The following is a 15,522-nucleotide window of genomic DNA, read 5'->3' on the forward strand; positions in this document are numbered from 1 at the left end:
ACTCTTGTTGGTGCTGGTTTTGCCCACCTCACTCCCTTGCTCTCTTTGCAGATTTACTGCTTCTCCTCCGGCACTGGAAGACATTAGGGGACAGGTTTTTCATCAGCCACCACTTGGCAGCGCTCTATGCATACCAGTATGTGCTGGTAAGTCGCGGTTTGAGCAGCTCATCAATTTTCGACAGGTTCAGGAACAAAGCCAAGCTTTTGTACTCTGTCATCATAACCTGCTTGCCTTAGATTATTTACTGCATGTTGGTTCTGCTTCACAGGCCCGGGGTCTCCTTCCTTACTTTGCAAATTTCCGCCTGATTGCAGAGCTGTCCACGCCCTTTGTAAACCAGCGGTAAGTAGGGGTTTCACTATTGGGGCACAGTCTGTTTCTGACTTTACCACATGGGTGCAAAGGAGTAACCCCAGGGTGCAGGAAGGGGAGGGGCGTGACCTCGAGTATAGGAAGTAGAGGGAAATACTCCGGGTACAGCAAAGAGAGGGGCACGCTCCGGCACAAATAGAGGGGAACAACACCAAGGACAGGAACACAAGGACACCACCCTGTGTAGAGTAACTGAACTGCACCACCCCGGGACCAGACAGGAACCAGAGGGCATGACCCCGGGACCGGACAGGAACCAGAGGGCATGACCCCGGGACCAGACAGGAACCAGAGGGCATGACCCCGGGACCGGACAGGAACCAGAGGGCATGACCCCGGGACCGGTCAGGAACCAGAGGGCATGACCCCGGGACCGGACAGGAACCAGAGGGCATGACCCCGGGACCAGACAGGAACCAGAGGGCATGACCCCGGGACCAGACAGGAACCAGAGGGCATGACCCCGGGACCGGACAGGAACCAGAGGGCATGACCCCGGGACCAAACAGGAACCAGAGGGCATGACCCCGGGACCGGACAGGAACCAGAGGGCATGACCCCGGGACCGGACAGGAACCAGAGGGCATGACCCCGGGACCAGACAGGAACCAGAGGGCATGACCCCGGGACCAGACAGGAACCAGAGGGCATGACCCCGGGACCGGACAGGAACCAGAGGGCATGACCTGGGGTAGGGGCCAGAGCCAGAGGGCATGACCCCGGGACCGGACAGGAACCAGAGGGCATGACCCCGGGACCGGACAGGAACCAGAGGGCATGACCCCGGGACCAGACAGGAACCAGAGGGCATGACCTGGGGTAGGGGCCAGAGCCAGAGGGCATGACCCCGGGACCAAACAGGAACCAGAGGGCATGACCCCGGGTAGGGACTGGAGCCAGAGGGACCCCCAGCACCCCAGATAGGGGTCGGAGCCAGAGGGAACACGACCCCGGCTAGGGGCCGGAGCCAGAGGGAACACGACCCCGGCTAGGGGCCGGAGCCAGAGGGCATGACCCCGGGTAGGGGCTGGAGCCAGAGGGCATGACCCCGGGTAGGGGCCGGAGCCAGAGGGCATGACCCCGGGTAGGGGCCGGAGCCAGAGGGCATGACCCCGGGTAGGGGCTGGAGCCAGAGGGCATGACCCCAGGTGGGGCCGGAGCCAGAGGGCATGACCCCGGGTAGGGGCCGGAGCCAGAGGGACCCCCACCACCCCAGATAGGGGTCGGAGCCAGAGGGACCCCCACCCCGGGTACAGGAAGGGCAGAATCCCAGGTAAGGGAGTGAAAAGGGATTGACCCTGCGTACAGGAATTGGAGGAATGTGCTGTGGTCCCTCTCACCAATAGCTTTTCTGTTTAGGAAGCAGGTTGGGGCATTAGTTCCATCGAGGAGAGCAGTCAGAGCAAAGATTGTGGCTCGGCAGGTGGCTCTGCTGCTGTGGGGGAAGGCGGGGAGGTTGTGATGGTGGATTAGTTTGTTGGAGAAAAAGACAGTCGATTCTGTTCGTGGACCACATTGATACCAATGACTGAGGTAGGAAAGGGGAGGAGGTCCTGAGAGCAGGTTTCAGGGAGCGAGGAAGGAGATTGATAAATGAGACCTCTGAAACAGTAATCTCAGCATTACTCCCAGTCCCACGTGCTAGGTGACGATAGAAACAGGAACAATTGGACATGTGGAACAGTTGTGGGTCAGGTGGGATCTGTACAAACTGGAAGGTCCACATCTGAACGGGACTGGGGTGATTATCATCGCAGGGAGATCTGCGAGTGATGTTGGGGTGGGTTTAATTCAGATTGACAGGGGGAGGTGGGAACCTGGAGGGAAATTCAGAACAGGAAATGAGTGACTCTGAAAGATAGAAGGAGCGCTGCTTAAGACGTGTGGAGCACAGGTTAAATCGTGTAGAGCACAGGAACTTGGCAGTGTTTTTTTTTTAATTTAGAGTAGCCAATTATTTTTCCAATTAAGGGGCAATTTAGCGTGACCAATCCACCTACCCTGCACATCTTTGGGTTGTGGGGGTGAAACCCACGCAGACACGGGGAGAATGTGCAAACTCCACACGGACAGTGACCCAGAGCCGGGATTCGAACCCAGTACCTCAGTGTCGTAAGCAGCAATGCTAACCATGGGCTAAACAAAGCCAATGAGCTGCGGGCAGATAGCTACATGGCAGAATGATGCCATCCCCTGATGGAAACTTGGCTGAAAGATATCCCTGGATGTAGAGTTTTCAGGCTGGACAGAGAGGGGGATAACAAAGCTAAGGTGTATCATTGTTGGTTAAAGAATCAATTCAAGCTGTGAGGAGGATGATCTATCAGACAAAGCATCAAATGAGGCCATATTGGGTTGAGCTCAGAAATAAAAAAAGGGGCGGCCACACTTAGAGAACTGTAGCATAGACCCCTAAATCGTCATAGAGCACTTGTTTCACAGTGCCAAGGATCCAGGTTCGATTCCCGGCTTAGGTCACTGTCTGTGCAGAGTCTGCACGTTCTCCCCGTGTCTGCGTGGGTTTCCTCCGGGTGCCCCGGTTTCCTCCCACAAGTCCCGAAAGACGTGCAGGTTAGGTGAATTGGACATTCTGAATTCTCCCTCTGTACCCGAACAGGCGCCGGAATGTGGCGACTCGGGGATTTTCACAGTAACTTCTTTTTTTAGAAAATATTTTATTGAAGCATTTGTAATTTTCACAATTTAACATATTGACATTTCTAAAACAACCGCGCGGGTCGATGCACAAAACGCCCCCTAAAATAACAACACACAATAAATCATGTACCCCCCTTCTCCCGCCCTATCCCCAATTACCCGTATACTAAATTCCCTGTCCTTATTTAACATTACCATGCCTCCTATTCCGCCCCCCCCCCCCCCTCCCCTTTCCCCCCTTACTGCTGACATTCAGTTTTTGTTAAAGAAATCGATGAACGGCTGCCAACTCCGGGCGAATCCCTGTATTGATCCTCTGAGAGTGAACTTGATTTTCTCCAGAATGAGAAACCCTACCATATCACTGACCCACATTCCTGATTCCGGGGGCTCCGAGTTCCTCCATCTCAGCAAGATCCGTGTCCGGGCCACCAGGGAGGAGAGGGCCAGAATATCGGCATACCTCCCCCCTTTGCCCCCGGATCTTCCGACTCCCCAAATATTGCTAATTCTGGGCTCGGAGTTACCCTACCTTCCAGGACTTCCGACATAACATCTGCAAATCCCTGCCAGAATTCCCTGTTTCAGACATGCCCAAAACATATGAACATGGTTGGCCGGGATACCCCACACTGCCCACATCTGTCCTCCACCTCCTCGAAGAACCTACTCATCGGGGCTACCGTTATGTGGGCCCTGTGGACTACCTTGAACTGAATCAAGCTGAGTCTAGCACAGGGCGAGGATGCATTTACCCTTTTCAAGGCTTTTTCCCACAGTTCAGTTTCCAGCTCCCCTCCCAACCCCTCTTCCCTCTTCACCTCTCTGATAGGGGTCCCTTCCCACTCTAACAATTCTCTGTATATGTCCGAAACCTTCCCACCTCCAACCCCTGTTTCTGACAGCACTTTATCCCATAGTCCCCTCAGGGGGAGGCGGGGAAAGCTTGGGACCTGTCTCCGTACAAAGTCCCGCACTTGAAAATACCAAACCCATTCCCTCCCGGCAAGTCAAACTCCTCCTCTAATGTCTCCAAGGACGGGAAGCCCTCCTGGATGAATAGATCCCCAAACCTCTCAATCCCTGCCCGCTGCCATACATTAAAGCCCCCATCCAGCCCCCCGGGACAAACCGGTGATTGTCACAGATCGGTGACCACACTGACGCCCCCTTCAGTCTCATATGCTGCCTCCATTGCCCCAACACCCTCTGGGCTGCCACCACCACAGGACTTGTGGAGTACCGAGCCAGTGAGAACAGCAGGGGCGCCGTCAGTAAAGCCTCCAGACTCGTACCTTTGCAGGATGCTGCCTCCATCCGCTCCCAGACCGACCCCTCCCCCACTACCCACTTCCTGACCATCGATATGTTGGCAGCCCAGTAATAGTTAATAAAGCTCAGGAGAGCCAATCCCCCTTCCCCGCGGGTCCGTTCCAGGAGTACCTTCTTTACTCTCGGAGTTTCACCCACCCATATAAACCTCGATATCGCCACATTAATAGTTCTGAAAAAAGCCTTTGGGACAAAAATTGGGAGACACTGAAGAACAGTCATCTTCACCATCAACCCTCCCCGCCAGCGTCAGTGGGAGCATGGCCCATCTACAAAAATCCCTTCTCATTTGGTCAACTGCTTTGCCCAAATTTAACTTGTGAAGCTGCCCCCAATCCTTGGCCACTTGAATCCCCAGATACCTAAACCTCTTCCCAACCACTTTAAAAGGAACTCCTTCAGCCTCCTTTCCTGCCCCCGTGCCTGAATCACGAACAGCTCACTTTTTCCCAGGTTCAACTTATAGCCTGAAAATCACCCAAATTCTCCTAATACCGCCATGATTTTGGTCATCCCCCTCCACCGGGTCCATGATATAAAGCAGCAAACGTCCGCATAGAGAGAGACCCTGTGCTCCACCCCCCTCACTATTCCCCTCCAGGTATTTCACAGTAACTTCATTGCAGTGTTAATGTAAGCCTACTTGTGACAATAATAAAGATTATTATTATCATACAGCTCAGAAAAGGCCCTTCGCCCCATCGTGTCTGCGCTGGTCAAAAACAACCACCTAACTGTTCTAGTCCCATTTTCCAGCACTTAGCCCATAGCCTTCTCTGCTCTGGGATCGTAAGAGCACATCTAAATACTTCTTCAATGTTCTGAGGGTCTCTGCCTCCACCACCCTTTCAGGCAGCGAGTTCCAGACTCCCACCACCCTCTGGGTGAAAAGGTTTTTCTCACATCCCCTCGAAACCTCCTGCTCCTCACCTTAAATCTCTGCCCCTTGGTCATTGATCCCTCCACCAAGGGGAAAAGTTTCTTCCTGTCTACTCTATCTGTGCCCCTCATAATTTTATCCATCTCAATCCTGTCCCCCCTCAGTCGCCTCTGCTCCGAGGAAAACAATCCCAGTCTATCCAATCTCTCTTCATAACTAACACTCTCCAGCCCAGGCAACATCCTGGTAAATCCCCTCTGCACCCTTTCCAGTGCTATCACATCCCTCCTGTAATGTGGATTCCAGAACTTGCACACAATACTCTAGCTGTGGCCTAACCAATGTTTTATACAATTCCAGCGTAACCTCCCTGCCATTCAACCCTATGCCTCGGCTAATAAAGGTAATTATACCACATGCCTTCATAACCACTGTGCCCACCTGCTCTGCTACCTTAAGGGACCGGTGTACATGCACACCAGGGTCCCTCTGATCCTTCTGAATTGTGTAAGGGAATTAAAAGAGCAAAAATGTAGGCAGATTTATGTGTGCAAAACAGTGGAGTAATAATAACTGTAGACTTCCACCTACCCTAATATTAATTGGGGTACAAACAATGTGAAGGGCAAAAAATTCTTGAACTGCATTCAAGAGAATTTCTTAACCAACAGGAGGGGCCCAATTCTAGATTTAGTCTCAGGAAATGAAGCTGGTGGCTGGATAAAGTAGCAGTGGGGACAATTTTGGAGATAATGACCAAAATACATTTAGGATTAGCATCACGATGGAAAAGGAAAAGACAGAACAGGAATGCTAAGTTGGATGAGGACAAATTTTACAAAGCTGAAGTAAACTGGCGAAAGTGGACTGGCTACAGATACTCAGAGGGAAAAGTGTGTCAAATCAGTGGGAGGCATTCAAAAGTGAAATTTCACTGGCACAGTGTAGACACGTCCACAGAAAGAAAGGGGGTGACCTGCCAAATCGAGAGTCCCCTGGTTATCCAGAAGCATACAGTGTAAGATAAAGCATAAAAAGAAAACAGTCACAAAAATCTTAATATTTCCAATATGTGGAGGTAGTGGTGTAGTCGTATTGTCATTGGACTAGCAATCAATGCACCCGGGTAATGCCCCAAAGACCCCGTTTCAAATTCAATAAAAGAATCTGAAATTAGAAGTCAAATGAAACCATTGTTGATTCCTGGGGAAGGAAATCTGCCGTCCTTACTGCCTGTGGCCTACATGTGAGTCCAGATCCACAGCAATGTGGTTAACACTTCTGGACCCTCTGGAATGGCCTCGTAAGCCACTCATATCAAATTGCGAAAAAGTCGCAAAGGAATGAAACCAGGCGCACCACCTGGCAAACAACTGCAAACCTGGGCTTGTTAACCCTGCAAAGTGCTTACTCACATGCCAAAATTGGGAGACCAGACTCACAAACTAGTCAATACTCACGGAATCAACCATTACAGACAGTCACCATCACCGGTGCGTCCTATCCTGGGTGTGTAAACGTAAAGTCACCAGAGTCCCAAATGACCCAAGGCTGCTTTCCCCTCCGAGGGGGGGAGATGACTGGTGGTGATTTAACCTGAGGGTCACCATACCTCAGGCAGGGGGCAAGGTTGAGAACATAGAACAGTACAGCACAGAACAGGCCCTTCGGCCCTCGATGTTGTGCCGAGCAATGATCACCCTACTTAAACCCACGTATCCACCCTATACCCGTAACCAAACAACCCCCCCCTCCCCCCTTAACCTTACTTTTAAGGACACTACGGGCAATTTATCATGGCCAATCCACCTAACCCGCACATCTTTGGACTGTGGGAGGAAACCGGAGCACCCGGAGGAAACCCACGCACACACGCGGGGCCTTCATGAATAACCTCAGCCGGTACGGGGATTGAACCCGTGCTGCTGGCCTCACTCTGCATCACAAACCAGCTGTCTAGCCCACTGAGCTAAACCAGCCCCTGGGTGTGTAATGTCTCACCAGCTGGACAGATGCAGTAACGATGGTGGCACAGTGGCATACAATTGGAGGGATTGCCCAGGGAGTTCTCAACATCGACTCCAGGCCCCATAAAGCCTCTTGCCATCAGGGCAAAGAAACTTTGCCCCCTACTGTACCTCCCTCAGCTGCTGAATCAGCACTCCTATCCATGTTGAACAGTACTTGGAGGAAGAACTGAGGGTGGCAAGGGTGTAGAATGTACTCTGGTGGGGGACTTAAATATCCATCACAAGAGTGGCTTATTTGCACCACTATTCACTTTATTTGTTGAGTAATAAAGGACTTATCCACCAGACTGGGTCTACGGCAGGTGGTGAAGGAACCAACAAGGGGGAAAAACATACTTGACCTCATCCTCACCAACCTGCCTGCCACAAATGTATCTGTCCATAACAGTATTGGTGTGAGTGACCACCACACAGTCCTTGTGGAGACTAAGACATGGGAGCAGAATTAGGCCATTCGGCCTATTGAGTCTGCTCCGCCATTCATTCATGGCTGATATTTTTCTCATCCCCATTCTCCTGCCTTCTCCCATAACCCCTGATCCCCTTATTGATCAAGAACCTATCTATCTCTGTTTTAAAGGCACTCAGTGATTTGGCCTCCACAGCTTTCTGCGACAGAGTTCCACAGATTCACCACCCTCTGGCTGAAGAAATGCCTCCTCATCTCTGTTTTAAAGGATCGTCCCTTTACTCTGAGATTGTGCCCTCTGCTAGTTTTTCCTACAAGTGGAAAGATCCTCTCCACGTCCACTCTATCCCAGGCCTCGCAGTATCCTGTAAGTTTCAATAAGATCCCTCCTCAGCCTTCTAAACTCCAACGAGTACAGACTCAGAGTCCTCAACCGTTCTTCATACGACAAGCTCTTCGTTTCAGGGATCATTCTTGTGAACCTCCTCTGGACCCTTTCCAAGGCCAACACATCCTTCCTTAGATACGGGCCCAAAACTTCTCACAATACTCCAAATGGGGTCAGACCAGAGCCTTATATAGCCTCAGAAGTACATCCCTGGTCTTGTATTCTAGCCCTCTCGACATGAATGCTAACATTGCATTTGCCTTCCTAATTGCCGACTGAACCTGCACGTTAACCTTAAGAGAACCGTGAACAAGGACTCCCAAGTCCCTTTGTGCTTCTGATTTCCCAAGCATCTCCCCATTTAGAAAATAGTCTGTGCCTCCATTTCTCTTTCCAAATTGCATAACCTCACACTTTTCCACATTCTATTCCATCTGCCACTTCATTGCCCACTCTCCTCTTCCATCTGCCACTTCATTGCCCACTCTCCTCTTCCATCTGCCACTTCATTGCCCACTCTCCTCTTCCATCTGCCACTTCATTGCCCACTCTCCTCTTCCATCTGCCACTTCATTGCCCACTCTCCTCTTCCATCTGCCACTTCATTGCCCACTCTCCTCTTCCATCTGCCACTTCATTGCCCACTCTCCTCTTCCATCTGCCACTTCATTGCCCACTCTCCTCTTCCATCTGCCACGTCATTGCCCACTCTCCTCTTCCATCTGCCACTTCATTGCCCACTCTCCTCTTCCATCTGCCACTTAATTGCCCACTCTCCTCTTCCATCTGCCACGTCATTGCCCACTCTCCTCTTCCATCTGCCACTTCATTGCCCACTCTCCTCTTCCATCTGCCACTTCATTGCCCACTCTCCTCTTCCATCTGCCACTTCATTGCCCGCTCTCCTAGCCTGTCTAAGTTCTTCTGCAGCCCGCCTGCCCCTCTACAGATCTTTGTATCACCTGCAAACTTAGCAACAGTGCCTTCAGTTCCTTTGTCCAGATCATGAATGGATATTGTGAAAAGTTGTGGTCCCAACACAGACCTCTGAGGCACACCACTAGTCACCGGCTGCCATTCTGAAAAAGACCCCTTTATCCCCACTCTCTGCCTTCTAACATAGAACATTACAGCACAGTACAGGCCCTTCGGCCCTCGATGTTGCGCCGACCTGTGAAACCTCTCTAAAGCCCATCTACACTATTCCCTTATCGTCCATATGTCTATCTAATGACCATTTGAATGCGTTTAGTGTTGGCGAGTCCACTACTGTTGCAGGCAGGTTATTCCACGCCCTTACTACTCTTAACACTTCTTCCCTCATAATATCGAACTGTTCTAAAGTGTTTACACATCCCCCTGAGACACCACCAATTAACGTGTCCCTCCTTTGTGAATACCGATGCAAAATATTCATTCAGGATCTCACCCACTTCCTTTGGTTCCACTCATATTTTGCCTCCTTTGTCCTTGAGTGGACCAACTCTGTCTCTAGCTCGCCTCTTCTTCCTAATATATGTATAAAATGCCTTGGGAATCCCCTTAATCCTGTCTGCCAAGGACTTTTCATGACCCGTTTTTGCCCTCCTAACTCCCTGCTTGAACTCTTTTCTACTTTTCTTGTATTAGAACATAGTACAGCACAGTACAGGCCCTTCGGCCCACGATGTTGTGCCGACCATTTATCCTAATCTAAGATCAACCTAACCTACACCCCTTCAATTTACTGTTGTCCATGTGCCTGTCCAAGAGTTGCTTAAATGTCCCTAATGACTCTGACTCCACCACCTCTGCAGGCAGAGCATTCCACACCCACCACTCTCTGTGTAAAGAACCTACCTCTGATATCTCCCCTATACCTTCCTCCAATCACCTTAAAATTATGTCCCCTCGTGACAGCCATTTCCACCCTGGGGAAAAGTCTCTGGCTATCCACTCTATCCATGCCTCTCATCACCTTGTACACCTCTATCAAGACACCTCTCTTCCTTCTTTGCTCCAGTGAGAAAAGCCCTAGCTCCCTCAACCTTTCTTCATAAGACATGCCCTCCAGTCCAGGCAGCATCCTGGTAAATCTCCTCTGCACCCTCTCCAAAGCATCCACATCCTTCCTATAATGAGGCAACCAGAACTCGACCAAGTGTGGTCTAACCTGGGTTTTATAAAACTGCAGCAAAACCTCGCGGCTCTTAAACTCAATCCCCCTGTTAATGAAAGCCAACACTCCATACGCCTTCTTAACAACCCTATCAACCTGGGTGGAAACTTTGAGGGATCTATGTAAGTGGACCCCAAGATCCCTCTGTTCCTCCACACTTCCAAGAATCCTGCCTTTAACCCTGTATTCAACATTCAAATTTGACCTTCCAAAATGAATCACTTAACATTTATCAAGGTTGAACTCCATCTGCCACTTCTCAGCCCAGCTCTGCATCCTGTCAATGTCCTGTTGTAACCTGAAACATCCCTCGACACTATCTACAACTCCGCCAACCTTTGTGTCGTCGGCAAACTTACTAACCCACCCTTCCACTTCCACATCCAAGTCATTTATAAAAACCACAAAGTGCAGAGGTCCCAGAACAGATCCTTGCGGGACACCCCTGGCGAAATACTTTCCATCCACTACCACTCGCTGTCTTCTTTCAGCCAGCCAATTCTGTATCCAGACAGCCAGATTTCCCTGTATCCCATGCCCCCTAACTTCCTGAATGAGCCGACCATGGGGAACCTTATCAAATGTCTCACTGAAATCTATATACACCACATCCACTGCCCGACCTTCATCAATGTTTCTCGTCACATCCTCAAAGAATTCAATGAGGCTTGTGAAGCATGACCTGCCCCTCACAAAGCCATGCTGACTATCTTTAAGACTGACTGGTCTGTATTGTTCCAGTGCTTCATCTGTTTTTAGTTGCCTAGACCTTATGTATGCATCCTTTTTCTTTTTGACTGGCTCTCAATTTCCCTGGTCATCCACGGTTCCTGCATCCTCCCTGTCCTGTCCTTCCTTTTCATTGGCACATGCCTGTCCTGCATTCCCATCAACTGCTCCTTAAAAGACTCCCACATGCCAAATGTGGATTTACCCTCAAACAGCCTCTCCCAAACAACAGCCTCCAAATCCGGCCTAATCTGCTCGTAGTTAGCCTTCCCCCAATTTAGTACCTTTACCCTAGGACAACACTTGTCCTTTTCCGTGAGTATCCGAAAGCTTACGGAATTATGGTCACTGTTCGCCACATGTTGGGATGGCACAGTGGTTAGCACAGTTGCTTCACAGCTCCAGGGTCCCAGGTTCGATTCCCGGCTGGGTCACTGTCTGTGCGCAGTCTGCACATCCTCCCCGTGTGTGCGTGGATTTCCTCTGGGTGCTCCGGTTTCCTCCCACAGTCCAAAGATGTGCAGGTTAGGTGGATTGACCATGATAAATTGCCCTTAAGTGTCCAAAAAATATTAGGTGGGATTACTGGGTTTGGATAGGGTGCTCTTTCCGAGGGCCGGTGCAGACTCGATGGGCGGTAGGGCCGCCTCCTTCACTGTAAATTCTATCATGTTCCCCCACTGAAACTTTGATGACCTGACCTGGCCGGGCTCAGGCCATAGTACTAGGTCCAGTATAGACCCCTCTCTAGTCGTTCTATTCACATATTGTTCCAAAAAACCTTCTTGGACACACTTTGTACCTATGTCATTCATGCCAACATGGACAATGACCTCTCTGATTTCCCTCCCGTTTTAGGAGGAAAACTACCATCCTGGGGTAACTTTCGCAGCCACAGAAGTGCCTATCTGTGCCCCTGACTATTGAATCCCTACTGCTATTGCTTTGCTATGCTTTGTACCCCCCCCCCCAGTCTGTGCAGCAGGGCTCGCCGTGGTGCCTTCGCTCTGGCCACTGCTGCTGCTGTCCCGTGATGGACCTTCCCCCTCATCAGTATACAAAACGGCATACTTGTTAGATAGGGGGGGCAGCCATAGGGGACCCCTGCAATGTCTGCCTACCCCATCTACCTTCCTGTACCTTGGATGTGACCATATCTCAAACAATTATCTATAACAATTTCAGCTAATTGTGCGCTCCTCAGAGCTTCCAGCTGCTGCTCTAACCGATCCCTGCATTCGGTGAGCTTCTGCAAGTGAAAGCACTGCCCACAGATGGGAACACTTGTAAGTGTCCATGATGCCCCACATCGTGCAGGAGTAGCACACAACCCTGCTAATTGAAATCTTTTGTTTGTTAGATTAAAAACTAAATACTAGTTAGGCCCTTAATAAAAATTTACTGCTGCTGCTTTCGTGAATAGACCCCCAAAAATTAATGTGTCTCCTGATTACTACAGGTTGGTATTCAATATTAAATCTAGCTTGCTACCCTCAAGTGTGAGAAGATAAAAAATCCTCAAAACTCTTTTCCTTACAAAATGTAGCTCAGAATCTACTTTGGTGAGCCGGGAATGAAAGGGTTAAGGACACCAGTCACCTGATTTATAGAGAACCAATCAGGAGCCGCTCTCGCTGTTCAAAGTCTGACGGATACAGCAGGTTAACCTAACGCTCAGTTTAAACACCAACCGGACACCCCGACTGCTCCCGTCATTCCCGGCTGCTCCTGTCATTCCCGGCTGCTCCCGACATTCCCGGCTGCTCCCGCCATTCCCGGCTGCTCCTGTCATTCCCGGCTGCTCCCCTGCCATTCCCGGCTGCTCCCCCACCATTCCCGGCTGCTCCCGCTATTCCCGGCAGCTCCGGCTATTCCCTGCTGCTCCCGCCATTCCCGGCTGTTCCTGCAATTCCCGGCTGCTCCCCAGCCATTCCCAGCTGCTCCCCCGCCATTCCCGGCTGCTCCCGCTATTCCCGGCTGCTCCCGCCATTCCCGGCTGTTCCCGCTATTCCCGGCTGCTCCCCAGCCATTCCTGGCTGCTCCTGTCATTCCCGGCTGCTCCCGCCATTCCCAGCTGCTCCCGCAATTCCCAGCTGCTCCCGCCATTCCCGGCTGCTCCCGCAATTCCCGGCTGCTCCCGCAATTCCCGGCTGCTCCTGCCATTCCCGGCTGCTCCCACAATTCCCAGCTGCTGCCGCCATTCCCAGCTGCTCCCCAGCGATTCCCAGACTCTGCTCCCACGATTCCCGGCTACTCCCGCAATTCCCAGACTCTGCTCCCGACATTCCCGGCTGCTCCCGCCATTCCCGGCTGCTCCTGTCATTCCCGGCTGCTCCCCTGCCATTCCCGGCTGCTCCCCCACCATTCCCGGCTGCTCCCGCTATTCCCGGCAGCTCCGGCTATTCCCTGCTGCTCCCGCCATTCCCGGCTGTTCCTGCAATTCCCGGCTGCTCCCCAGCCATTCCCAGCTGCTTCCGCCATTCCCGGTTGCTCCCATCACTCCCAGTCACTGCTCCCATCACTCCCAGTCACTGCTCCCATCATTCCCAGTCACTGCTCCCGCCATTCCCAGCTGCTCGCGCCATTTCCGGACACTGCTCCAGCCATTCCCGGCTTCTCCCCCGATTCCTGGATGCTCCCACAATTGTCGGACAATGCTCCTGCAATTCCCAAACACTGCTCCCGCGATTCCCAGTTGCTCCCATGATTTCCGGACACTGCTCCCGTGATTCCCGGAGACTGCTCCTTCGATTCCCAGATTCATCTGCATTCACGGCTGCCCCCGCGATTCCCAGACTCTGCTCCCGCGATTCACGGCTGCTCCCGTGATTCCCAGACTCTGCTCCCGCTATTCCCGGCTACTCCCGCGTTTCCCAGACTCTGCTCCCACGATTCCCAGCTACTCCTGCAATTCCCAGACTCTGCTCCCGCGATTCCCAGACTCTGCTCCCGTGATTCCCGGACACTGCTCCCGCGATCCCTGGATTCATCTGCGATTCCCGGCTGCTCCCGCGATTCCCAGACTCTGCTCCCACGATTCCCGGCTACTCCCGCAATTCCCAGACTCTGCTCCCGCGATTCCCAGACTCTGCTCCCGCGATTCCCAGACTCTGCTCCCGTGATTCCCGGACACTGCTCCCGCGATCCCTGGATTCATCTGCGATTCCCGGCTGCTCCCGCGATTCCCAGACTCTGCTCCCGCGATTCCCGGCTACTCCCGTAATTCCCAGACTCTGCTCCCGCGATTCCCAGACTCTGCTCCCGCAATTCCCGGCTGCTCCCGCGATTCCCAGACTCTGCTCCCGCAATTCCCGGCTGCTCCTGGGGTTCCTGTGAAGGTAAGTTCCCGAGCGAGACAATTGCTTTATCTCTGAATCTGTTGAACTTCTACCAACTTCCTTGAACCAAAAATATCCGTTTCATCCACCACCTGCTATTGTTCTTTATCAACCAACTGGTCAAAAATTGTTTCTGATAACTGAAGCTCAGCCTCCCTATCTTTATTCCTTGAGTTCTCCTGTGGTCTTGATCCTTTTTAGCACACAATCAGGAAACACCCCAGGATATGCTTCTTGCAACACCTCAGTTGTCTTGACTTTCCACTGGCTTTTCAACCACAGTAGGCTGCACTCCCACCTGTGATCCAGCTATATCATTACCCAGGGTAAATTGTAGCCATGATAAAGGTAACTTCTCTATTACACCTACCACACTTCTCCACTTTTCACTGGACTCTCTAACCTTACATAGTGGCACACTACTCCTTTCACCACTAATCCCACATATTAACACCTTTTCTGACAATACTCCTTTCAAACTACATATCTCCTTATCTTTCACCATTAAAGATTGACTTGCTTGTGTATCCCTTTAGATCTTAATCTCCTTACTTCTAACTCGAGTAAACCTTACCCTCACAAATAAAATCTTTAAAAAGATCTGACACCTTCTTATCCACCAACCTCTGATCAGGCCGTACACTCTGTTGCACTCTTCCACTTGGACACTGGGTCTTCCCTCACACTTTAATAAACCCCACTGGCTTATCCTGTTTTAATGAATCTGTCTTCCCAGTACTTTTCTTAAGTCACCAACACTGTGACTTCATGTGTCCAACTTTATTACAATGAAAACATTTAGGTTTTCTGATCTCTCCCACTATCATAAGTTTCCTTTTTACTCTAAGGCACACTCTCCTTACCATCCCAAATTAAACCTCATTTTCCTTGACCATCTGTGAATTTCTCATTTCCCCAGTTTCTATCCTTCACAGATTGAAATTGATGATGAAAGGGCAGCACACTGCTGCCTCACGCCGCCACGGGCCGGGTTTGGCCCTGGGTCACTGTCCGTGTGGAGTTTGCACATTCTCCCCGTGTCTGCGTGGGTTTCGCCCCCACAACCCAAAGATGTGCAGGGTAGGTGGACTGGCCACACTAAATTACCCCTTAATAAGGTGCTCGAAATGTAAAGTTTCTTTTTAAAATGTTTTTAAAAGAAAACTGAACCTTGATTCATGAACAAATTCAAAATCATCTGTCATTTCTGCTGCCTGTTTCGCAG

General features: G+C 51.1%; 1 protein-coding gene across 2 annotated transcripts in view; it reads left to right on the forward strand.

Annotated features, from left to right (window-relative positions):
- Positions 1–15,522, forward strand: part of LOC119957158 (calponin-1-like) — a 102,939-nt gene that overhangs the window by 11,718 nt on the left and 75,699 nt on the right. Inside the window, exons 1-2 of one of the 2 annotated variants that reach the window (XM_038784938.1) lie at positions 57–146; positions 272–345. Coding sequence is in view for 1 of the 2 variants with exons in the window: in XM_038784936.1 (XP_038640864.1) it covers positions 272–345 (74 nt within the window). In the remaining variant the exon portion in view is untranslated. Of the gene's footprint in view, positions 1–56; positions 147–271; positions 346–15,522 lie in introns of those variants that run through there. The other variant, XM_038784936.1, reaches the window with a different exon arrangement.

The sequence above is a fragment of the Scyliorhinus canicula genome, chromosome 25 (genome assembly GCF_902713615.1).
Source record: "Scyliorhinus canicula chromosome 25, sScyCan1.1, whole genome shotgun sequence".
In the NCBI taxonomy this organism is placed as follows: Eukaryota; Metazoa; Chordata; class Chondrichthyes; order Carcharhiniformes; family Scyliorhinidae; genus Scyliorhinus; species Scyliorhinus canicula.